The sequence below is a fragment of the Hesperophylax consimilis genome, chromosome 8, assembly GCF_061612785.1.
Source record: "Hesperophylax consimilis isolate HC1 chromosome 8, BYU_Hcon_1.0, whole genome shotgun sequence".
Taxonomy (NCBI): Eukaryota; Metazoa; Arthropoda; class Insecta; order Trichoptera; family Limnephilidae; genus Hesperophylax; species Hesperophylax consimilis.
This window is the reverse complement of record NC_142843.1, coordinates 40185804-40212271: the sequence shown is the minus strand read 5'-3', so window position 1 is coordinate 40212271 and position 26468 is coordinate 40185804. Positions and strand designations below refer to the sequence as shown.

Sequence of the window (26468 nt, the reverse complement as noted above, 5' to 3'; positions counted from 1 at the left end):
AAAAAAAAAATTACTCTTAGTCGGTACCTACTTACATTTTTTGTTTTGAAAACCACAGATGAAACGATGTCAAAAGATGACATAAAACGAGCTTGACATTATTTATTTGCGGCAAGCGGGCGGCTAATAAATTATTTTTGCACGTAAACATCGTATGTGAATAAACAAAATGCCTTTATAAAAGAATATCGCATTAAAAATGAAACTTCTAAAACCGGCTTGGGTTTCTCACGATGGTATGTATTTCAAACACATATTACCGGGATAAATGTACACAGGATAATTTTATTTGCTTGATTCTTCAAACATACGAATAGATTTTCATTTATAGAATGAAAAATTGTAATATTGACTACCTAAATTGTTCAACAGTTCTTTATTTGTCACTGGAAGGCAGATTAATATGTACATCATTTTTGTGCAAAATGCAAACCTATCTACTGAATAAATTAGTGCATGGCTTTATGTTTATTTGTCGACAGAGAAGCCAATATTCTCCGTGGACATCCACCCGGCGGGGGGCAGGTTCGCCACCGGGGGCCAAGGGGGCGACTCGGGTCGGGTGGTAGTGTGGAACCTGAACGCTGTGATGCAGGAGTCTGCAGAACTGGACCCCACTATTCCAAAGATGCTGTGCCAGATGGATAATCACTTAGGTACCTAGTTTTATTTTAATTTTTTTATATATTCATTCTAGATGCTTTTGAAGAGATACAATACTATGATTGATAATATATCTCCGAGAGATTAGTATTACTTAACTAGAGCTCTAGTAGCTCTCAGTAATGTGTTAATTATTTTCACAAGATATGCAAGAACCCTATTTGTTAAGAATTTATTATGAGGCAAAGGGAAATTTACAAGGGAAAATGGAAGAGGATCGCTAGGATAAACCGATTGAAAGATAATTAAAGCTATTACAGAGCATATATTTAAATGGCGGCCTCTCCATTGTAATCTTCAACTATAGAAAGGATATTTCTATTTTTGATACATAAAATGTCCCGTTAAAGTCTGACATAACAAATTTCAATTAAATAATCCCATGTTACCGAGAATACAATAATATTAGCAATAGACACCTGCCTGACAACTGTAATTAGATGAAAACAATTCAATAAGGTTTTCCCCAAATAAATAGTAAACGAATCTCTAAAACTGAGGTAATTAGTCATGCCGGTAGTAACCAAATAATTGGAAATTCTATTGTGAAACACCACACAGCTCCTCTGCAATGAAGCCCGTCAAATAGCTAATACCTTCAGACATCTTAACGTGAATTATTTATCTGTTATGTTATATTACGTGCGTAGGTATTACTGAATCTGTTTTATCTGTTATTTATTTGTCTTATATCCACTCGAGCGATTGGTATCATCATCATATATACATATACCATTATTTAATTTATACCATTCATCGAAATATTAATTTTATCCCATATTCTTAGGTAAGCGATCGCTCAAAATGTTTTTGCAAACTTGGCATAATATGCCGAAAATCGGTCAAGTGAATATAATTTTTTTTTTTCTAATATTCTGTCTCACCCTTTGAGGGCGTTCTACGCCATAATGTCAAATTATGAAGAGGGGGAAGGTAAATTTATATATTCATTTTATTCGGGCAAATTTCATAAGAAGAGAGGAGATGTTGAACAGAGGGGTAGGCAATTTTACATATGGCTTGATAGAAGAGAGGATATTTGTTTAGAAAGGGACAAACAATAAATATGTTTGTTGCCTGTGAAAAATCGGAGTGTAACTAGACTTGCATATTTTCTATTTGGAAAGATTCTTTATATATTTTTCTCAGCACCTCCATCAGTTTCACTTTTGAAAAGTTCACCCATAGGAAATGATGTTTAATATTTTCCAGCCTGTGTGAACTGTGTCCGATGGAGTCGTGGAGGGCAATATCTGGCGTCCGGCGGAGACGACAAGCTGGTGATGGTGTGGAAGATGTCCGGCTCGGGGGGATCCGCTGTGTTTGGGGGCAATGGAAAACTCAATGCAGAGACCTGGAGGTGCGTGGCCACTCTCCGAGGACATGCTGGTAAAATGACTTATTTCTATTCTCGGTCCAACATTAGAACAACCCGTGGACGTGCATTTCTCCGCCCCTTCTCCCCACTTCTACAAGGACGAGCGTTAACACATTCAGACCCACTATTTTAATAAATTAATTATTTTATTTTATTTGTCGGTATTAAAACATTTTATATTATTAAAACATTTTATACATTCAAATAATGATGATGATAGTATTACAATACATATTGTACTTTATTTGGCATCAGATTTATCATTTGGAACAAATCCTGCAGCACTTCCAATGTGTAACACTATTAACCGTTTTCCCTTACCGGTTGGATTAGGGGATCCTACGGAAAGGCCGCGTGCGAAAGCATCTCGTCTCGATTTAACAGTATTATCAACCCAATTTTTTTTTGATACATCACCAGCATTAATCCAGGTTTCATCGAGGTAGTATATCGTACAACCTTCCCTACGGTGTCTCTCGATTGCTCTTAAGTAATCTCTACGCCAAAGAATTAAGTCTTCACGCTCCGTCAACAAACTGTCACGTTTTCGATTACAATATTGAAAACCCAATTCTTTGATTACCTTGTGGAAAGTGTTGCGCTTAAAATTTGGCAAGGAATCATCGTTATTGACATTCTGAAAAACTTTTTTTATTGTAAGATATTGCTTTTCCATGTAAAAAGTGTGAATCTTTGATCTTATGGCATTTTTATCGAAATCATCAATTTTAGCAAAAAAGTTCAGTCGCTTTCTCTTTTTATTTGGCGATTTAACTTCACCGGTTCTTGTATACCGCAATAATGTATATTTGATGGTGTGTAGCCCAATACCCGTTTGCTTTGAAATTAAGTGAATGGCACATGTTTGTGAGATATCAGGGTTTCCAGATAAAATATAAAATATAAACTTTTGTAGTCACTATTTTGAGGTTATTGATCCATCAAATGAATGAGTTTTGAATTGTTTCTTACAGGAGATGTATTAGACTTGGCGTGGTCTCCCTTGGACAAATGGCTGGCCAGCTGCAGTGTGGACAACTCGGTGATAGTCTGGAATGCTGAGAAGTTTCCTGAAATGGTCTGTGTGCTTAATGGGCATTCTGGTCTGGTGAAAGGAGTAGCTTGGGATCCAGTAAGTTATAGTTTTTTTTGTATTATGCCCCAATAATATGTGTAAATTATTTTTGGGGAACATTCCCGAAATAGGGAATATTACGGGAATTTTAATCTAAATGGTAAAATGAATGGCGTAACAGTACTGCAGCACCGCAATTAGAATTATGAACTGTACCGAATAGTATCTCGTGTGACATCACGAGACGTGATTGTATATGTATTACCCAAGTTTACTTTGAAAGCTCATAACTTCGTCATGTTTGTGATATCGTAAAACTAATTTTACGTTAGTTATTAACTTTTTTAAATATAATACATTTTCATTGAAAAAAAACTATTTCATTCAGAATACATAATAATAATAATAATTTTATGTTGAGGGATCAGTAGGATTTATAGGCCCTGTTAGGAGTTCTACCGAGCCGAACCCTCTGATATGAAAATATCTGGAGTCGGTGAATTATGTTCCCATTTGATCTCTGGTGGGTTGACGTGTTGTTCTTGTATTTATTATGCTTATATAATGCACTTGCATAATGTTGATTGACTAGATGATCATTTGTGGAAAAGTGTGTGGAAGGGTTTAGTTTTTCCTATGGGGAATATTTAACCCGGACATAAAATCGGAAAAAGAAATTTATTCCAGGATGTGGGGAGGTTAGTGCAATCCCACTTGTCCCATATAGATATACACATTGATTGTACAATAGATATGTGAAAATGCATAAATAGATAAAAATAAAGAACTTTCTTAGTAAAAACAAAAATTCCCGACTTCTGGGAAGTTATATTAGTTTGGGGATTATTTATGGGTGCACATCACTATGCCTAAATAATGTATATTTTTTGTAATTTTCTCAATCACATTTTATTTTTCAGGTTGGCAAATACTTAGCTTCTCAATCAGATGATAAGAGTTTGAGAATTTGGAAAACGGCAGATTGGACACAGGAAGCTGTAGTCACTGATCCCTTTGAAGAATGCGGAGGTAGGTTTTAAAATTGGATACTGGCCAAGTTAATTTGCATAAATGTAATACACATATTATTGTTATGAAATTAGGCTAGGTACTTATCTTTTAAGATTTTTGTTTGCATTTGAATGTGTTCCATTTTTGAAGTGAACTAAAGAAAAGATAATGAGTCAATTTCAATCATGGACCTAAAAAGCCCTGGACGGAGCAATTCTAGAACAATTTGAAGTCGCGGGGTGAGGGGAGATGTGTGGTAAATGCCAAAACCTACTTAAATTTTTAAATGGCATATGTATACCATTCCTTGTCTCATCGGATACCCGTATTATTAACATGAAGGCGAGTAATATACAGGAAGAGTTAGAGAAAATGGTTTAACCTACAGTGTCTTGTTCTGGGCATAAGAGAGGTTCTGCGCGCCATGACCTTGCTGACTGCAATTACTAACCTAAGTTTTACAAAATGATGTTTTTTAAATTGCTCCATCACTAAATTATCAGATAATGTATAAGTATTTAACCACTCAGAACATTAGAACGTCAAAAGACGTAAATATGATAATAGCGGTCAAGACATTAGAACGTCTTTTCACGTAAACGTGCAAGATTTTACAAAAATTGATTTATTTCCATCTAGTATACGGATTCCCATGATTTAAAAAACAGAGTATCTCTAATGAATAACGCTACGCGTCTGTATTCAAGAATATCTATGGAACGTAGAGGTGCATTATCTAAGCCGATTGAAACTGTCAAGATGTTCGTTAATAATTTATTGCGTTTCTAAATAATTTATTAAAAATATTTTAGTTTGGACGGTTAATATTTTGAGGTGACTAATAGTTTTTAAATATTTGGGAATTGGTAGTGAGACAATGTAAGATATGGATGTTGTTGTTGTAGTGTTTATTAAGAGTCAGGATAATACATTTATTGAGTCAGTTGCCGTGACGAGGAGATGATGTAGGACAGATGTTGAATACTCCGGTTGCTGCGATGATGTGGTTGTCAAGCGCGGGTCAGTGAGTCGACGCCGGGCGCTGGTGACCGGGACTCCGGGATGAAGGTCAGGTACTGGCGAAGAACGTAGGTCTTCAGGCACTCCAGTGCTGACGAGACGGCCAAAGGTGCGGTGGACCTTGTAGGCAGTTGAACGGGCGCGGTGTGACCAGTGAGGATGCTGCGTGTCCTCGTGGTGGTCATGATGCGTGGAAGAAGCGCTGGTCAGAGACGCTGGGACCAGGGCGCTTGTAATCCGAGTAGCGCTTGCCAGGGACGACGATCCGGACAAGGCGCTAGGTTGATGTCCCAGTAGAGTCCATGATGGTAAGGGCTAAGCCGGGTATATGTCCTTCGTGGAGGGGCGCGGGCCCCCCAGTTGTCACTGGAACGATGTGGAATGAATGACTGACTGACTTGAGGTGAAGAAGGATCGAAGCGTGACGTGGGGGGAACCGGCCATGGTGGCCGATTCCTCCATTACGCTGAGTCGGAGATCTCGAGTAGGATGATGTCGCGTGGAACTTGTTGACTGGAGTGATGTGGTATAAAGACCGATGATGACTGACTGATGTACTCAAGTCCTCCACCGCTTATATAGCTGCCGACTTCTTTGTTCTCGTCTGCCACGGGTTGGAGTAGCGTCTGGACTTCGAACTCGCAGGACCGCTGACTCGGTTTACTGTCTGGGCGTTTGCATCACCCTATATGCAAGTCAGCAGTCTACGTATGATGGTACTGATATTATTATTGAAGTCTTGAAAGAATAATTGCTGTCTCGGCTGTTTTAACACATGCCGTCTGGTTATGATTTTGATGCCTCTAGGAGCGGTGACATAACCGCTACAAATATATTTCTTCAATATATAAAGTGTTATTTCTTTATGCTACTCTGAAAAAAGTACATTTTTCAAGGCTTTGAAATAATGGTAAGCGATTTTTACATATTTTTGACGTTTTCATAAAATGTATATTTAGAAACGCAAATATTTACGTATAACAACACAATGCGATAGTGGATTTCATAATCTTTCCAAAACATTTTTTAGAATGAGGCTACGTTTCCCAAAACGTGAGTTATGAAGCTTTTAGTAAAACTCGTAAATAACACAAAAATTATCACGTTCTGACAGTTCTCAAAGGGACACATAATAAATAAAATTCTATGTCTGAGAGGTTAATATTATGTATTCACGAAAAATGTGTGTTAATAAAATTATTGAATATAGAATAGCTATGTTTGTACGTATATTCGGAAAGATTTTTTAGTTTTCTTTCACATGTCATTAAAATGGTAAATAAAGAATGATGTATTTTCGTAATAATAAATGACTGTCATTCTAAATAATAATAAAATCGTATGAGGTTTTATTACTTGTGACAAACTTATGTAGACGATGTAAGCGCGATTGCGACGCGGTTTGATGAGATGCAAAGCGAAGCTACGCCAAGCACAACGGTGTCTTATTAAAACATTTAAGTAATGATTATCTAATATAATACTCAATTGTCTGCCATGTCCACTCCGCACGAAAATGTGTAAATCTCACTCGCGTCTGTCCCGCGCTGCATCGCACCGCAGGTCACGTGTTATTTGTCACGTAGGATACTTACAAGTGTTGGAGACTACTTGTTATTACGCGCCACAATGCGTTAGCAGCGATTTCGCCCCCGTTAAATGCTGCATTATGGTTCATTCAAATATGCTACAAATATATAAATAGTGATAATCAATCTGCAATATTTTCTCCAGGAACAACTCACGTGCTGCGACTGTCTTGGTCCCCCGATGGACAGTACGTGGTGAGTGCTCATGCCATGAATGGAGGGGGGCCCACGGCGCAGATTGTGGAGAGGGACGGCTGGAGATGTGACAAGGATTTTGTGGGACATCGGAAAGCCGTCACTTGTGTGGTAAGTTGCTGACTTTTAATTTTACTAAAATCTTAACCAGGCTAAGGGGGTATTTCACTATGTCCGGGCTAAATATCTGACTAACTATCCGTTGGCTGGCTTTAAAGATCAGAATAACTTCGTTATTCAACGGCGACCGTTTCACCATTGTTTCGAGCTTACGGATAGATAACACTCGAAATAGTCTGGCAACATCGCAAAATGTTTGCAGTTACTCCATCTACTGCCACGGCTGTCATGCGTCACAGTCCGCACACCGCGAATGTGCATTTTTTTGGTTATGTTATGTTGATTATCAGGTCATTTTAGATAGATTCGTGTCGAATTAATACATTGTTTCTTATTTTGAACACAATCAAATAATTCAGGATGGATCATACAAGCATTCAAATTCATTCTACCAAATTCAACTCACTTCTCAGCTGTTAAACTCGGAATGTTTTGACGCCATCTTTGATTCGAGGAATAGCGCCTAACGTGAAGTTCGAGCACTGATTAGTCAAATCTAACTTTAACCCGAGCGTTAGCGTTATTCAGATATAGTGAAAACGAAAAAATGACTAATCCGCGGATTAGTGCTTGGTCAGAACATAATCAGAGATAGTGAAATACCCCCTAAAAGTATCAGCCACTGTACCGAAAATATCTAGAAGTGTGAGCCACTTTAAAAAAAAATTATGTTTGTTTACAAAAATGATATATTTATTTTTATTAACAAAATTTGAAAGCGTATTGCATCACATTTCAAAACCAGTTTTTAGTTTTTGGATAGGTTCAGAAATATTCCATTTACATATTTAGATTTTATTGTGAAGTGGAAATACACACAAATTCTTCTGTTTTTCTGTCAGCATCTTTAAAAAATATAACGGTCAATGTGCAAGAGGCCTGAAATGTTAAATGTTTAGCTTAGCATCGATATTTTGAATGTTTGGGACTGAAAAATACATTTTTGGCATAAACCAATTGTAAATCAGGCTGTTTTTGCAATTAGCAGATATTTTTTTGCTTTATTCTCTTATCAATAATTCTGTAACACTTCCACTTCAAGAGAGTTATCTGATAATATTATCTATATTTTCTAGTAAGTTGAAATATAAAAGTGATGGTAGGTATGTATTGCGAAATCCACTAATATGAAATGGTACTTTGTTAGTGAATATTTGAACTTTCTATTGGTTCTCAAGCTGATGCTTCGTTATCATTACTCTATATCCTGTAAGCGCTCTTGTTGGGATTTGGGATTTCATGTGACGATGTGACGGTCATCAAATATAATGATCATCAAATGTGATGGTCATCAAAAGTGATGGTCATCAAATTGTATACTTTAAAAATATCTGGAGCTTAGAAATTTAGAATAGTATGTTTTCAGCGCTTCAACTCCAACATCCTAAGCCGCTGTCGGTCGGGGGGCTCACGGGGCCTGCAGTACTATTGCTGCGCCGCCATTGGTTCACGCGACCGCTCACTGTCCGTCTGGTGCACGGCACTCAAGCGCCCCCTCGTCGTGATACACGAACTCTTCACCGACAGCGTGCTGGATCTCTCTTGGAGCAAAGATGGTTCGTATTTTCATAAATTTCTTTTTTTTAAATCTAAAACTTATGTGGAAGATATATGTACAATCAATATTGTAGCAGCTATAAGGTTACTTAAAATATAATATTTCTGCGGTCTGATTATTATATCTGTTCATAATTTAATTATTTTAACTGGACATTATAGTTGCCCTGGCATCCAAAAAATTTTCACCATTAACAAAAATATAAATAATAATAATAAGTTGAGACCGTTATCTTTTTATTTTTCTGCGTCTTGTTGATTTGGTCTTGGTCATTTATTATTATTTCTTTTTTTTTCTAAAATATATGTTTCTGTGGACACAAAATTAATAAAACACCTTTTGCATCCAATCCTAGGAAACACTTCTTTGCAAATAGAGTGCTGGATGCATGAAACAAACTTCCACATCATGTCATCCACTCTACTAAAGAGTAGTGGATGCATGGAACAAACTTCCACAACATGTCATCCACTCTACTAAAGAGTAGTGGATGCATGGAACAAACTTCCACAACATGTCATCCACTCTACTAAAGAGTAGTGGATGCATGGAACAAACTTCCACAACATGTCATCCATTCTAATATGTATAGAGTAGTGGATGCATGGAACAAACTTCCACAACATGTCATCCATTCTACCATAGAGTAGTGGATGCATGGAACAAACTTCCACAACTAGTCATCCATTCTACTAATACAAACCTTTTTAAAACTCGATTAGATTCTTATTTGGAGAGAAGATAGGATTAACTTGCTGCCTGCTCATTAAATAATAATAATAATTTAGGTTTTAAGTTAGATTAGCGTTAGATTAATGTTAGACTCATTTTCTTTAATTTGTAAAAAAATAATGTCTTACAAGCAGTTTTAGCAAAAATATTTTTAAAGGCTTATGCCATTTTTCTACAAATGTCAGGAACGTCGCAACAACGTCTTGTATTATTTTTTTTTTCTTACCCTTTTAGACTTTTACATTTTATTACATTACTTGCATGATACGTACATAGTAAAATATTAAATTTAATAAATAAGGATTAGTAATAAGAAACAAGTGATGCAACAAATATCAAAGATTGTCAAGAATTGTAATAATATACATAACCTCACATTTTAATTTACTAAAATTAGTTCCCAAATCAGTGTTGCCACAGTGATTTTTTTAGTTCCATTTTATTCAATTTTTAAACTTTTGACGGACTGTACCTTTATTCCAGGCTTGAACCTTTTGGCCTGCAGTTGGGATGGCACAGTGGCGTGCATTCAGTTTACAAAGAAAGAAATTGGCCTTCCTTTATCCACACAAGAAAAGGTAATTTTGTTAACTGAATTCGATCAATAATGTCTGTATATTTTGTGGTATTTATTTTGCTTTACTTATTTATAATTTATTTTCAGAATGTTTTATATGAGAGAATGTACGGGAAATCGCTAGCTTCCGCTACAGACAATGACTTGTCATATGCCAACTTACTTGTGGAAACGCCCGAAATACTCAAAGTGCGGGAGGAATTGGATAAAAAGGAAGCAACAAAGATAGCTTTATCTGCAGAGAATAAACCCAAGTAAGATCCCTTATCTTCCTGGCAAATTTATAAACAAACTGGCTGAAATGCAGTATTTGCTAGAAGAGTTTTCAAGCATTTCTTTCTCACTGTATTCCCATTGATTGTTTAATTTTTAGGCCTGTCACCAGCAATGGGACTGTGGACGACAAGAATGTCACAACTGTGAACACGGTCAACAACTCCTTGTCCATGATCTCTCCGGTGCGGCCTATTAACCGGCAGATAGAGACCAGGACCTCAGACGGGAAGAGGAGGATCACACCCATGTTTATACCTCTTAACCATCCCTCGGATCATCAGTAAGTAGCCCGGCTTCACAATGTTAAAAATCACCAGGATAATGAGGACCCTTTTTTTGGTGCGACTTCAGTCGACAGTCCAAAAGTTAACCAATGAAAATTTATTGACATTAAGAGAGATTAAAAAAAGTGCAAACAATTCGAGGGCTCAAAGTCAAATAATAATTTCTAGAAAATACCAGTTATAATAATTGGGATGTCTTTTTTGCAGATAACATTGTTTGACTTTAAGTCCTCAAATTAATGTTATGTTTTTGTAGATAAGTTTCTTTAACTTTCAGATCAAGAATTTACTGTACATTTTTTGCAGATAACATTGTTTAACTTTAAGTCCTCGAATTAATGTTATGTCTTTGTAGATAAGTTTGTTTAACTTTCAGATCAAGAATTTACTGTACATTTTTTGTCGATAATGTTGTTTGTCACTAAGCTCTCGATTATATATTTAATTGGTAATTAATTTCCTAAAGAAAACATTTTGTTTTGCAGTGAAAGTTTCACCAATGCCACAAATACAGACGGTTGCTTCAGCAGCTCTTCGCAGGCGAAGAGTAAAATAATAGTGGAGAAGCGAGACGACATCATCATCGTACCCAACGTCAGCAATCACGCCAGCGTCCTGCCCCCAGCCACCCAGGGGGGCCCCAACACCTTCATCGGAGTTACCAACCCACCTGCCGACAAGTGAGATTACGTTCATTATACTAACTAGGACAATTCTAATAATAGTGGAGAAGATAGACGTCATCATCACCGTACCCAACGTCAGCAATCACGCCAGAGTCTTGCCCCCAGCCACCTAGGGGGGCCCCAACCACCTTCATCGAAGAATTGAAATTAAAAAAAAATTTTGAATAAATTATTTGACACCTACCAGTTCTAACACATCGCCTTTGAGAATATTATTGACCACTGTGATCACCTACCTAGGCGTCTTCTGGTTTTAAGAATGGACATTAACATTTTACTCGCACCGCGTTGGCTCAGTGCTGGCTGGATTTAAGATTTTTAACAAAGGAACATTTACATTTTTATTTATATGGATTAATAGATTAATGACATTACATTTCTCTTGATAGTTTCCACGACATTGTTGGAATAACTTCCGACTATCAAGATTTGTAAGCCTTCTCTAATATGTGGTTTTTTTTGGTAATGTTAATCAGGATATTTTCCCTACTTACTAAGGACGGGTTGTTTCGGAGAATTTGAACAATTCTTCAAATTTCAAAGTTAATTTTCAGGTTCTGTGAAAGATTTTTTCAAGTTCTGTTTTTATTTCAGTTCTGTCAAGCAACTACCCTATGCTGATATAATAACAGAACTTGAATAGGACTTTCACAGAACCCGGAAATCAACATTGAAATTTGATGAATTGTTCAAATCCTCCGAAACAACCCGTCCTTACTTTTTAATCCTTTGGCTACCATGCGCACCTTTGGCTGCTTAGGTAGAAACAATGATAGCATCACAGTGTCTTTATTTTTGTAGTCAGTGTAGTTGTGCATATGTGCATCAAGATGGAATGCATGTAGGTCACAGACGGGATGTGATTCCGTGCTCAACGCGTGGCGGGCGGTGGCTGGATGAAAGGCGGCCCTGCGCGGACACGGTGTGTTGATGTAGACTGAACTGCGCCGCGATGTGACTGCGTTTATATAGAGCCGCGCGCGCTTGCTTATATCAGAGAATTATTTCTCGATCTTGACTACGAATTTGAGAAAATACTGGGAATAAAACTGTTATGTTTCTTCAAACACAAAAGTTAGACTAAAATCAAGAAAAGTGACCGATTACAATATATTATAGTGAATGTTGGAGAATCATTGCAGAGACTCTTAACCTTTTGAAAGCGTTAATTTGCTCTGTTTTATCTATACCCGTACGCGGTACATATTTTCAAATACCTATGCACGCAATTAAATGTCAAATTATAGCATTCTCGCATGATTTATTGGACTATATAGACAGAACAGATTATTCTCCACAATATGAAAACAAATCCTCGTGTGTCAACACTCTTAGATGTTTATAAAAACAAAAACATAAAATTTCATACAAAGACGTACCGCATCTTTTGAATGTGGTCCCGCTATTCACTCGGCGTGTGTGTACTGAGGCCCCTGCGTTGATAGACACAAGTGGGACACCATGATCTCTATCATTTTTAGTTAAGAAAAGTTATGAATGACATACTAGTACTAACGCCATCCGTTGACAAAAATATAAACTAAACGACTTAAAGGCGCGAAGAGGCGCACTTGATTATCAATCTTTTTTTATGAAATACAATTTTATTTTTGAGAAATTCTTATAGATGTCAGCATTGTGATAGTTCTAGTCCAAGTGAGCAAGAAATACATTTATGACGAAAGAGCGCTGGAATATCGGCCGTCAAAGTTTCCGTATCAACTGTTGATACAGCGGCGTGTGAGTATAGACTTTTTGCCGTAACAACAGTTGATACGGCCACGTGCAAAGAGTTAATTACGATTATGTTAGTGAGATGTGCATATGATCATATTATCTCTTTGTTTATTTGTATTAGTGAACTATGACGGGCCACTTTCTGGTAATCTGTAGGTGTTTATTATTTATGTCAAAAATACAGTACAGAGTACACATGCTTTAGATATCACCAATGAGTTTGTAAAATGAACTGAGCCCTCAAACGCAAGTGGAAAGCTATAAAGATTATTTCAATTAACAATTTCAAGTTAAAAAAACACTATGTAATATAGTTTGGCATATGCGAGTTAACAGATTGAATTTGTATGGGTTAAAAATATTTACTAAATTGTTCTGTGTAGTTCTTCCTGTCAAAATTAAAAGTTTCATGTAGGTATTTATTTTTGTAGTCAACTGGATACCCGTCTGAAGCGTCGAGGTGAAATCCTTCCTGGACCCAAAGTGGACGATGTGACAAAGAGGCAGAAACTGACGAGCGTGAAGCCCGCCGAGAGCACTTGGGTTCAGGCGCCGGCCGTGCACCAAGATAACGTGGAGAGGATGGCCAAACCAACTTTGGGAACCGCGGGACCTATAGTTAGGCATGCTGGGAAATATAGAGTACAGGTTTGTAAATACATTTCTGCATTTTATTTTGTCTATCGCCTTTCTTTTCTCTGTAATCTTTTTTATCTTCAAAATGATTTTTAAAAAGAATTAACCTCTCAGACATAGAATTTTATTTATTATGTGTCCCTTTGAGAAGATAATTTTTGTGTTATTTACGAGTTTTACTGAAAGCTTCATAACTCACGTTTTGGGAAACGTAGCCTCATTCTAAAAATTTTTTTGGAAAGATTATGAAATCCACTATCGCATTGTGTTGTTATACGTAAATATTTGCGTTTCTAAATATACATTTTATGAAAACGTCAAAGTATGTAAAAATCGCTTACCATTATTTCAAAGCCTTGAAAAATGTACTTTTTTCTGAGTATCATAAAGAAATAACACTTTATATATTGAAGAAATATATTTAAAAACTATTAGTCACCTCAAAATATTAACCGTCCAAACTAAAATATTTTTAATAAATTATTTAGAAACGCAATAAATTATTAACGAACATCTTGACAGTTTCAATCGGCTTAGATAATGCACCTCTACGTTCCATAGATATTCTTGAATACAGACGCGTAGCGTTATTCATTATCGATACTCTGTTTTTTAAATCATGGGAATCCGTATACTAGTGATGGAAATAAATCAATTTTTGTAAAATCTCGCGCGTTTACGTGAAAAGGCGTTCTAATGTCTTGACCGCTTTTATCATATTTACGTCTTTTGACGTTCTAATGTTCTGAGTGGTTAAATGTAAAAAATATTTCTGTTGCACCCTCAGCCTCGCCTTTCAGAAAGGTAAAAACATTATTTCTTGTTTTGGGATTTTGGCCTTAAGAAAATGCTGCTAGCTAACAAAATTATATTTTATTTGCTTGCAAGGATATAATATTATTCTATCCTGTTGTTTTACCTAATTTTATTTTTGAACAAATGCGCGGCCATTGTGGAAACGTTTTATTTTCGTTATAATACTAAGAATCATTTCTCTTATACTAGTTATGATCGATGTATGCAATGTCTATAAATATGTAAACACATTATCTAGTAAGACGGTAAAATTTACAAAAACATCATTATGCAAAAAACAAGTAAGTTATTTCAACAATAAGCCCAGCCAATGCACGGCGGGCTGCAATAAGCGGCTGTCCCAATTAAACGACTGTCCCAAATAAGCAGATGTCCAAAAGAAGCGAAATTTAATGTAGGTGGGTAAATAAAATTATGTGTTTAATTAATTAATTAAATTAGCTTTTTTTATGTGCATATATGTATGTATTACACTCTATTATTTGAGTTCTCTGGAATGTGTTTTGAAGCTTTATTAATTTAAAAAAATATATATAATTATGTGCTAACTAATTAGGACTTACTATCGACTTCAGATGGGAATTTGTCCCAATTAAACGGAATGATGTCCCAGATAACTGAAGTAAATTAGTATTATTTATTTTTCGGAATAACTTTATTGAGTAAAACCTCAAATTGTAATATTTAATTATTGAAGACAATATTAGCGATTTCTAAACGAAAATCTGAAACAGAAAAATCAGAAGTTTCTTTATTTGGTTTCTGTTCCTTGGGTTTTGGCCCAAACAACCGGCCGTCCCGATGTGTACCAATTGAACGGAATCGACTGTATATACTGTACTTTGCTTGGCGATAAAGATGATAAATTTGATGATGTTTTGATTGCAGGTATTGAATAATGCTTGTAATACTCCCCATGGTAAACTCTCCAGGATACAGTTACTGCCAGGAAACTCTGCTTCCAATGATCCCATCTGGGAAAGCTTTCTAGGTTGGTACCAAACGTGTTACAAACTTCATAATTTACTGTAAAAAAATTAAGTACTGTGTAGAAATAATTGTACTCAATCCGTCAGGCATCTGCAATATTGACCGTTATATTTCTTAAAGACGCTGTCAGAAAGTCAGAGAATTTGTGTGTACATATTTCCACTTTGCAATAAAATCCAACAAATGGAATATTTCTGAACATCCGAAAACTAAAAACTGTTTTTGAAAGGTGATGAAATACGCTTTCAAATTTTGTTATTAAAAATAAATATACAATTTTGAAATATTCAAATTTTGAAAACAAACAATTGAGGCCCCTAGAAACAAAGACGGAAGTGTCCACTTTGTTAAATTGTTGGCAATCTAAAAAAAACGTTTAATCAGTCCGTTATTCATCAATATGCAAGGAAATTTTAATAATATGATAGTAAACCGGTTTAAGAATACTATTTTAAATCATGTATGTATCTAAATGCCCCAGTTTCTTTAAAAAATGAATTTTTTTGATGGACACTTCCGTTTTTGTTTCAATCATTTTGACCATTTTGGACACTTGCTGTTTTGTTTCACAAACAGTTGGAAACTGCCGCTTTTGATGTAAATGACAATTTCAAAGATGTTGCAGTCAATGTAAGAAAACAATATTTTTAAGAAGATTTTTTTTATTGAAAAAGTTGCAGTTGAGTCCCTCTTGAAGATATTATTGAAAGTTGATAGGTCACTTCTATCTTAGAAATTTTCATAAATTCTGGATAACAGAAAATAAATTTAAAAAAGGTAAAATAGATTTAATTAAAGGTAAAAATAGATTTAAAGAAAAGTTAACTAAATTATAATATAATACAAAAATTAACTAAATCATTAATAAGTCTGACACGATTTCTGCCGATTCCTCATTACATTCTATGTGAACATAATCATCTTCTTCTTCTTGAGGTACAAGAGAAGTAGTTGGACATAATTTCAAGTAGAAATTCAATTCGGGAATATTTCTCCAGTCACCGCCAAAGTGGATATTTAGCAGTTTTGCAACATCTCGTAATTTTAAAGGATTAACCGAAATTTGATTAGCCTCAATTAAACTGGGATTTATCATATTTGCAGTTAAATTCCTCTTGCAGATATTATGGAAAGTTGAAAATTAGTGCATCTTGATATTTTTTGTCCTTACGTGAGTAAAAAATCTTGTGAAAACGTATCAAATCTGTCATTTTAATGCTACTGCATTGAAAACTTTTTGAAGTTTTGTGGTTGCAAGCGGGAGCAGATGGTAAACACGTTGGAGAATATCTGTGAATAATATTAAAACGATTAGTTACTATTATTTAGTAGACATCTCCCCTTACTTGATTAATTGCGAAAAAAAATTGTGAACAAATTCAGATAAATCTAAAAATGTCATATTTTGACATTTGCCTACAACATGATGACGGTTTACCTTTTTTTCTTGGCGATGTTTGCCTTCCATTTATGCGGTTGTTTGACACGTTTTCTCACTGATTCCGGTGGCAATATATCGGGGAAAGTTTCCATTCTTGGAATATTTGACGTCCACTAACAATAAATGGTTATTTCCACAAAAAATAACAACTTTTCACTACACGATTCACTGACGCTTCCGCACGAGTTTGTATGAATTCAAGTACGGCCGCCATTATGAATAAAGGCTCCTGATTGGCTATTTGAAAAACTGCCGCTTTTGTTTCGGAAGGAGGTGGACACTGCCGTATTTGTTACAACAACAAAACTTTAAAGCCAAAATACTATGGTTTAATGACAATTATATTAAAAACAGATATATTCTCGAGATAGAATGAACCTTTCTCTATAAAACTGCATATTCAACTCATTTTTGACGTTTGGTGGACACTTCCGTCTTTGTTTCTAGGGGCCTCAATTGAATTTTGTGGATTTTCTCTTTGAGAACTTTGTTACATGTAAACCGACTTTCAATCAGCGAAATATTATTACCTGACACAGAAGCAAATTTTGAATGCTACATATTTATTTCGATATACCTGGGTTTCTAGGCCAGTTCTCGTCCCATGAGGTTTAAAACCTGCCAATGATAGCCATAAAAAGGCTGCCATTGTTGTCACTAAGGGCCGGTATTTCAGTTTACCGGAATGGAAATTATTTTCTTCAGGGTCTCCCATAATTTTTAAAAAATATACCCTTATTTAATTATTATTTTTTATCTAAGAAGGCAAACACTTTGTGGCTTGACATTATTAATGATTTTTTTTTTTACTTTGTTTCAAACCACTTTATATAGGTCGACTATATAACTGAATAAAGTGGTTTAAAACAAGGTAATTTTATTTATTTCACTTAGGTTCTTTTTTACATATTTATATAAATATACAGGGTGTCCGGAAACTCGTAGTACAAGCGGGAAACTGGTGAATCTTCATCACATTTGGAGTTGATTTTGTAGTATATATTTTTTTGATTTGAGCTTTCGTTATCGAGTAAATCGAGTTAGAAGTTGATTTTTTTTATTTATTTTTTTTTTTTAATCAAATTCTAATAAATTATTACTGAAGATCAAAGTACCCAACTAATTAAAACTATTTGAAAGTAAAACAAATGAAGAAACTCGGATTTGAAGCATTATTTTGAAATCACCCTTCATTTAATCCGGTGTAATCATAAAATATTTCTGCTCTGCAGGGTTAAAACATCTGTTGTTCAACCCTAAACACCAGAAAACACTCCCTAAAATAGCCGAAAAATATTTTTTTTTGTTTTTTTTTTTTTTTTTGTGAAAATGCTCAAATCAAAAAACTTTATGTTTATTTGGGTTCCCCATGTGGTGTAGATTCTCCAGTTTCCCGCTTGTACTACGAGTTTCCGGACACCGTGTATATTTATATATCTATTTTCAAATCTCTTTTAAAACTTAATTTTTTTTTTTGGCTTTTACTGAGGAATGAACCTTCCTACCCAGAAACTGGAGTCGACAACTCTACCAACCGAGCCAAATCCCGATTGGATAGAACAGACATTTATTACGTGTATTAACTGCTGTAATGTTATCGAATTTCAGAGAAAGGCGTATATGTCCATGTGTGTATGCGTGATTGCCACCAAAAATTGATATAATGCATTGTCATCGACGATGAATGTATTTCCCGAGTTTCAGCTTGATCGGATATCGGGAAGTGGGATAAATTCCACTTCCAAGAATTCCATTCATTCACGAAAACGAAAGTGAAATCAATATACATATTTAAAAAAAATATTATATTTGGAATTAAATGTACTATTTCTTAATAGCTCCGTCCAAATAGTCCACATAATGCCTAACACATATTCCCAACTAGCATATAAATAATTAAGCCCTCAAAGGGGCCCAATAGAGTGTATCAAATCAATTATTGTGACTATGTGTGTGCAGTAATATATATGTAGTCGGATATTTCCATTAGTGCTCAACTATTGCTTGATATTTGTTTGATCTTTTCTAGCCCAGTTGTTGCACGCCCTAGGAGTCTGTACCAAACTAATGAATTGTGAACAAATCGTTAACCCTTCCTTACCGGTGCTGTCAAGTGATTTCACATGCCTATAATTATTTCAATATCTCTGTACATATACCAAACACATAGTTCATATTTTAGGTGTATAAATGTATTGCTGAGGAAAAAAAATCATTTGTATATATGTTTGTCTGCGCGCATTAATAACTTGCCGAGTGGTGCGGTAGTGAGTGAGAGGGGTATGGGATTACACTCACCGTTCCACGATGCGCAGTTTTCATTAGTAGTGTCTTACATAAGATTTATTTCGTAATAAAAATGTAAACTAATAATTTTTATTCGTTTTTAAAACGATTAAATTCTAAATGTGTACCCCCTCAGTATTGAATACACGGCACCGGAGCTCAAAGGTTAATATATTGTTTAATGTCCAGGTTCACCGTGCAACAGTATAGCCTGCGACGCCACCTGGATCTGCGTGGGCTGCGAGGATGCCACCCTGCACACACTGGCCACCGGCACGGGTCGGCGCGAGGTGGGCACCCTGGCCCTGGGGGCCCCCGCCGCCCGCCTTGCCCTCGTCACGCTGGCGCCCCACTTCGGGGGCACTCACCTGTGCGCCATCACCACCTCCGCCGCTCTCACCGTCTGGAATATGAACGAGAGGAAGTGTGCTCTACAGCCAATATCGCTTAGATATCTGATGCAGAATGGTGGTCAGTTACTGTGGATTGCAATGATGGTCTTAGTTATGTTAACCTCTCAGAAAAAGACTTTTATTTACTTTGTGTTCCTTTGCGAACTGTCAAAACGTGAAAATTTTTGTGATATTTACGAGTTTTGTTAAAAGCTTCATAACTCACGTTTTGGGAAACGTAGCTTCATTCTAAAAAATGTTTTGGAAAGATTATGAAATTCACTATCGTAATGTATTGTTATTCGTAAATATTTGCGTTTCTAAATATACATTTTCTGAAAATGTCAAAAATATGTAAAAATCGCTGACCATTATTTCAAAGCTGTGAAAAATGTACTTTTTTCTGAGTATCATAAAGAAATAACACTTTATATATTGAAGATTTATAATTAAAAACTATTAGTCACCTCAAAATATTAACCGTCCAAACTAAAATATTTTTAATAAATTATTTAGAAACGCAATAAATTATGAATGAACAAGATGACAGATCCAATCGACTTAGATAATGCACCTCTACATTCCATAGATATTCTTGAATACAGACGTGTAGCGCTATTCATTATCGATACTCTGTTTTTTAAATCATGGCAATCCGTATACTAGTGATGGAAATAAATCGATTTTTGTAAAATCTCGCGCGTTTACGTGAAAAGATGTTCTAATGTCTTGACCGCTTTTATCATATTTACGTCTTTTGACGTTCTAATGTTCTGAGTGGTTAAATTTTATATGTGATTTGAAAGGAACACTGAATAATACAAATATCTCACAATACGATTTGTTTAAACCACTATGTTTCTTACTAGCTGACGTGTACCCGCCATTGTTGGGGGTTATCCTTATAAGATAGACATATACCATTGCGGACTTTTCTGTTGGACATTTCCGTAGTACATTATTTTGATGTATCTCATAAGGTTTAGCCAGCTTAATGTAAGCGCCTGAAAATATTTTTTTTTTACACTCTTTACTATAACTTGAGTACATGAGTCGACTTTTCTCTACTTTCTATTATAAACATAATATGCATGTTTATATCCTTCCGGAAGAAATTGTCTGAATGATAGTGAAAACCCTATCAAAATCCGTTACCTAGTTTAGAAGAGCTAAGCGCGCAAACAGACCAGACGCGGATAGCGACTTTGTTTTATACTATTTAGAGATTAATGCCGATTGTTTTCTGAACCCGTATGTTATATATTATCTAATAAATATTGCCACAAAATGATGCTAAATTCAATAGTTAATAACTTTTGAATTATACTTTTATTAAATCAGTAAAGTTCCGAGTTCTGTATAAAATAAATTTATTTATTTATTTATTTTATTTATTTATTTTTCATGTTCTCCGTAAAACGGTTATTCACCAATACATTATGGAGAAGATTACAAATTAGACAAAAAGTATAGCAAAACACATAAAAAGGTCAGTTTCACTACTTTGTGACATACGTCAAAAGATAATTGTTAAACTGCCTGTAGGTTACGTTAAAAATGTCGATGGTCAATGCAGACTCGTTGAGCAGTTCAGTCGCTCTGTTGACTGGGGCGTTCTGATAGGCAGAAGTCCTCGCTTTTGGAGCATAAAAAAGGGTATGGGACCTTCCACGAGTATACTTGTCTGAGACATATAAGTTAATCTCTTTCAAAATAGGTGGATTATGTATAGTTCCAGAGATTATCTTAAAAAAATGTTTTCCTAAAAATATTTTTCGGCGGGCTTCTAATGTATTAAGATCGAGCATTCCTGCTAAGAATAAGGATGGATACAGGAAAGGGTAGTACATATATTCCCTCATATATAGGTAACGCATGAATCTCTTTTGTACTTTTTCTATTTCGAGAATATGGTTTTGCTCAGAAGGGGCCCAAATAATGGAGCTATATTCCAAGATACTGCGAACAAGTGCTTCATACGTTCTTCGGATTGCGATTCCGTTGGTAAATGATCTTGAATTACGAAGAACAAATCCAAGCATTTTGTTGGCACGGGAGACAATATCAGATATATGGGATTTGAAAGAGAGATTTGCTTCAAAAATTACGCCAAGGTCTCGAATCTCATTTTTACGTGTTAATTCATGTTAATAGCTAGAATAACGACAAAAACCTTGTTTTAAAATAGCTGAGTTGGCAACACTGATGCTGTTCGAGTCAAAGGTCTTTCGGCGGCTCCATCTCATAAGACTGGTTGAGTGGAGGAGAAATTATTGGGAGTTGATGACTGAAGATCCGCAGTCTGCCCTACGCCATCGGTTTACGCCTCCAATTTCACCTCAACTTATCCAGCCTTATGAGATGGAACCGCCCAACAAACTTTCATAAACAGCATCTCTCATACTCTGATACATCTATTTATTTACTCTCCAGTGGGCTTTTACATGAAGTAAATATAAATGCAAGTAATACAGTTGTGTTAACTAGGTATTAGTTGTACATTGTAACAATGGTAAAGCAAGTACATGGTATTGATTTATAAAATAAATAAATTTACATCACATTTAAGTTTAGTACATTTGAAATAATATTAGACAACTCACTTCTTTAAAATAATAAATAACATTAACTAATTTAATTAAATAGTGTAAATTATAACCAAATATAAAAGTATTTAAAAAAATAATTCAGGAATATATAAAAATAAAGAGACAGAAAAAGATATATATTCACTGCGGAGAGGTAAACTCGGACAATTCGGAAAATTAATTATGAAAAATTCTTTTCACCACTAATAAGGAATCTATAAACATGTCTACAACATTCCCAAATCTATTACCAATATTATGCTATCGATTTATAGGTTTATGAGCCTGATAATTTGTTTTTAAATTGTCACAGAAAAAGTTAGCACTCTGTCTCGTATTTCTCGTAGGTACATATAATTTTATTTTAGGATTGAGAACATCGTCAGAAAAATCCGCCTATCTGCAAGCTGTGCACAGCTGTGTAATTAATATAATATAAATATATGTATGGCTCTCTGATGCATTTCTTATCCTGTTTCCTTGATAACTTGGCTCTTCTCACTTGAAAGTCTGCTGACCCCTGCCCTACACAATACTAATGAATAATATATAAAAATATTACAAATAAATGAAGGCGTATATAATATTAAATTTATGATGTTGCAGGTTAATGATTACACCATAATGCATAATTTAATGTGACACACATAATATATTTTCTTTCTGCCTGACAAAGCTAAATTTCTGTTGCAGTTTTGCTTGTAGATTATTTCAATGATTTAATTTTTTTGCAGTGACTGTATCAAGTTGTAATTTATCTGATGATGGCAGTCCCATGGTCTCCTTAACCAATGGGAAAGGATACATCTACTGTAGAAAGATGTGCAGTTGGTAAATATAATCATTTCTAAATCTTTTGCCTTTATTTTAGACAGCATTATAAACGACCAAACAACACATTGATTTCATTTTTAATTTATAAATGATGTAAAAATGTTATGTATTATCATCTCTCTTACTTCCAGGGTTCTAGCTTGCGACGGCACGGACCCCCTGTGGAAGTGTGCCCGAGGGGGGCTGGGGCGGGGATCCGGGGGCGTGCCCCTGCCCGCCCCCTCCCCGGGCCCCACTAGCAATGTCGTCCCCGTTGGGCCCCTGGCTGCCCTGCAGCAAGCCACCTTCCGAGGGAGGCCCCCTCATGGCTCACAGTCCCTCTTCCAACAAGGGTATGTTCCACTTGTTCCATGAAATAACAGAACAGTGACAAAACAGAACACTTTTTAAAAGTGATATAGTCATGAAAAATGATAAACAAAAAAAACTAATTCAACCCAACATATTATTTTATTATGCTCTCTTTTGTAACTGTTTTGGTTTATTCGATTACAATTCCACTAAATAGATAAACCGTTTGAAGTACATTGTATATCGATTTTAATGAAAACTGATGTCGCCAAATTACATAAGACCTTTCGACTCTGCTGGGAATCCACCTGATCCATTTCATAGAATGATCTATTCTATTTCATTCAAACATGTTATATTCTATTCTCGATTTTTTGTAGAATAGAAACGAAAAATGAAGTTGATTCAAAATTGGGTTTCTCTTTCTACCAGGCGTTCTATGGCGTAGAAAGCCTGTTCTCAGTGATCTATTTCATAGATTCTATTATTATTTTATATTTTTTTACAAAGGTTGAAAAGAATGTGACCATACTGGGGTACCCCGTTCTCAGGTCACATTGTACATAGTTTTATGTATGAATTATAAATTAGGTCTAGTTTTTTTATATTAAAATATTACAGAATGAAAATTATAAAGCAGTATCTAGAAGATAATCATAACATAAGGGTTAACCTTTATGAGGTTGCAACAATCTATGACTATAGTGTATGAAATATATTATGGAATAAATGAGAAGAGAACGCGCCATAAGGTCACAGACAGGCCATTGAAATGATTATCTTAGAAATGTTGATTAGCCATCAGAGTGTATTCATATGTACGTTCATGTTTTAAACCACCTTTGAGTGCGTTGAAATTTGAGTTAGTGATATTATTTTCAGGAGTTTTCACTCGGGAGCTATTCAGAGTTATTTGGAAGGGCAACTAGCAAACAGTCAGCTCGTCGACTCTCCTGCCGAGTACAAACATTGGCTCTTGGCACTGGCTTCACATTTGATGCAACAAGGTATTCACATTATTATAACGGTATTCTCTTCTCCTTTTTTCTTTCATTTTGACTATTCGTCTATTTTTTAATATCTTCTTTAATAATAATAACATAGCATTTATATAGCGCAGTTTAGTGTCATTTCACTTCAAGTGCGCTTTACTATAACAAACAATGTTCTTAAAATTATTCCTACAGTGTGCCTTACCCAATACAGATCTAATATCATAACACTAAATATACTGTTTATACAAAGTGATGACAAAACTTAGAATAACAATAACAGCAGGTCAGGACAAAACAAGAATATTAAAACTAAAACATAATATAAAACAGAAGGCAGTTTGTGCTCAGAATTGAGAATCTTCTGAGAAGACATTTAAAAAAGGTACAATAAGGAGGCAACCGAAACCATTTCATTTTGTATCTTTCAACAGAATTTTTATAATTGGATTGCTCCACAGCTTGTGAATAATCTGTAAAAACAAGATATAATATGTATAAGTACATGTTGATTGTTGGCCATGCCTGTGAACAATTTGTAAAAACAGAATGTAATATGTACAAGTACATGTTGATTCTTGGCCATGCTTGTGAACAATCTGTAAAAACAGGATATGTACAAGTACATGTTGATTGTTGGCCATGCCTGTGAACAATCTGTAAAAACAGGATATAATATGTGGTGACCATTTATTTTTCTTCTAGGTCCTGAAACTAGACTAAGAAATATTCTGGATGATCTCATGGGACCAAGTCATTGCACATCAAAATCAAAATCATGGGAAACAACCTTAATGGTAACAATAATTTTTGCCTCACACTTATAAACAACCTTAATGGAAACAGCCTTAATGGTAGCAAATTTTTGCCTCTCACTTATAAACAACCTTAATGGTAACAATATTTTTTGCCTCTCACTTATAAACAACCTTAATGGTAACAATAATTTTTGCCTCTCACTTATAAACGCTGATGAAATGCTGAAATTTCTAATTTTTCCAAATATCAAATTCTCAAAAAACACGTTTTATTTAATCATTGAAGACAATATTAATCCAAATGGAAAGTAAACTCTCAAATGGAAATTTGAAACAGAAAAATCTAGGAAAATACTAGATGTAACTGAATCTTTTCCTGTTTTTTGTGTTTCAAATTTTCATTTGTTCGCCGATGATTAAATATTACAATTTGAGGTTTTACTCATTAAATTTTTCCAAAAATAATAGCTTTTATTTCATTTTAAAATAAAGATGATTGACTTTGTGATGTTTATTAACATACAATATTTTGCAGGGTTTTGACAAACATCTACTGCTAGATGAAATATTAGCAATAGTAGGAAAGCACCTGAGATGGCAGAGACTTTATATAGAATACTCGGAACAAGTTGCAGTGATCAAAGAAAAGTTGACAGACTCTAAATAAATTAATTAATCGATCCTGTTTACAAGAATAATATTATCTAATTACTAAAGGCGATGCACTGCGTTGTGTAACATTTCGAATTGTCCCGCTAACAATAACACTCCTTATGTAGCTGGTGATAAAGTTTAAATTCCTACTCCTAGTTTCCCACACCAGTCTCTTGTTTTGATTTATCATCAAAAGTGTGTTTTATTTTATTTTGCGAATTTCATGCACAAATATTTAAATGTTTTATGATCATTTTCTAATGAACTTAATTTTCCACATTATGCAATAAAACAGAAAAGAGGTTTGTAAGTAGGACATTTTGAACTTTAAAGTAGTTTTTATAGCCCTGATTAATTGTTTTCTGGGCTTATAAAAAAGACTAGCAAAAATGCTTGATTATTTCAAAGGCCAAGGTGTGTTCTACTCTCAGTACTTAATTAACCACTTAATGCTAGGGTTTTTTAATAAAAAGTTTTTTCTTTTAAATGTTTTATTCAATGTTTATACATTTTTCAATTAAAATATAAATAAGAACGAAATAAGCAGCTCAAAAACATGACCGATCTCAACTGCAGGCAAATTCAAACTGAGTAAAACACATCGCTAACGAGCGTTACTCGTGTTAGCTAAAAATAGAAGGCTGCAAGTCGAAACCGGCAAGCGTCACCCGGGCTAGCAGAAATTGGAACGCATTTAGCGTGCGAGCGTGACTCGTTAAAAAGCATGAAGCGGTTAACGCATGTAAAATATTTTTAAGTGATAAATTTTCAAACAAAGAACAAATGATTTTGCATTACTGTGTAGTGCCTCGCCTTGAGTGTTTTATACTTATGTGCCAATTTTGTAATACCTTTCTACATAAATTTTTTTTAGATTTTTGACTTTTAA

The 26468-nt window shown here is 35.0% G+C and overlaps 1 protein-coding gene across 1 annotated transcript; it reads left to right on the top strand.

The window, feature by feature from the left end:
* The first annotated feature begins 86 nt into the window (after positions 1-86).
* On the top strand, positions 87-26468 carry Hira (histone cell cycle regulator-like protein). Its single transcript, XM_089634658.1, has 19 exons — positions 87-236; positions 483-656; positions 1876-2052; positions 3016-3173; positions 4037-4145; positions 6882-7042; positions 8418-8607; positions 9825-9919; positions 10006-10172; positions 10292-10474; positions 10964-11158; positions 13333-13549; positions 15242-15344; positions 19260-19541; positions 22785-22881; positions 23016-23216; positions 24058-24182; positions 24873-24964; positions 25461-26468. The coding sequence occupies exons 1-19, from the start codon at positions 200-202 to the stop codon at positions 25590-25592; spliced, it is 2895 nt and encodes a 964-aa protein (XP_089490784.1). The 5' UTR covers positions 87-199; the 3' UTR covers positions 25593-26468.

What these genes read in the sequence shown, in the direction of transcription:
- Hira (XM_089634658.1), top strand. Translation starts at nt 200, where the DNA reads ATGAAACTTCTAAAACCGGCTTGGGTTTCTCACGATG. An exon ending in CTGGGAAATATAGAGTACAG is followed by an intron (nt 13,550 to 15,241) that starts GTTTGTAAATAC and finishes TTTTGATTGCAG; the next exon opens with GTATTGAATAATGCTTGTAA. An exon ending in TGTAGAAAGATGTGCAGTTG is followed by an intron (nt 22,882 to 23,015) that starts GTAAATATAATC and finishes TCTTACTTCCAG; the next exon opens with GGTTCTAGCTTGCGACGGCA.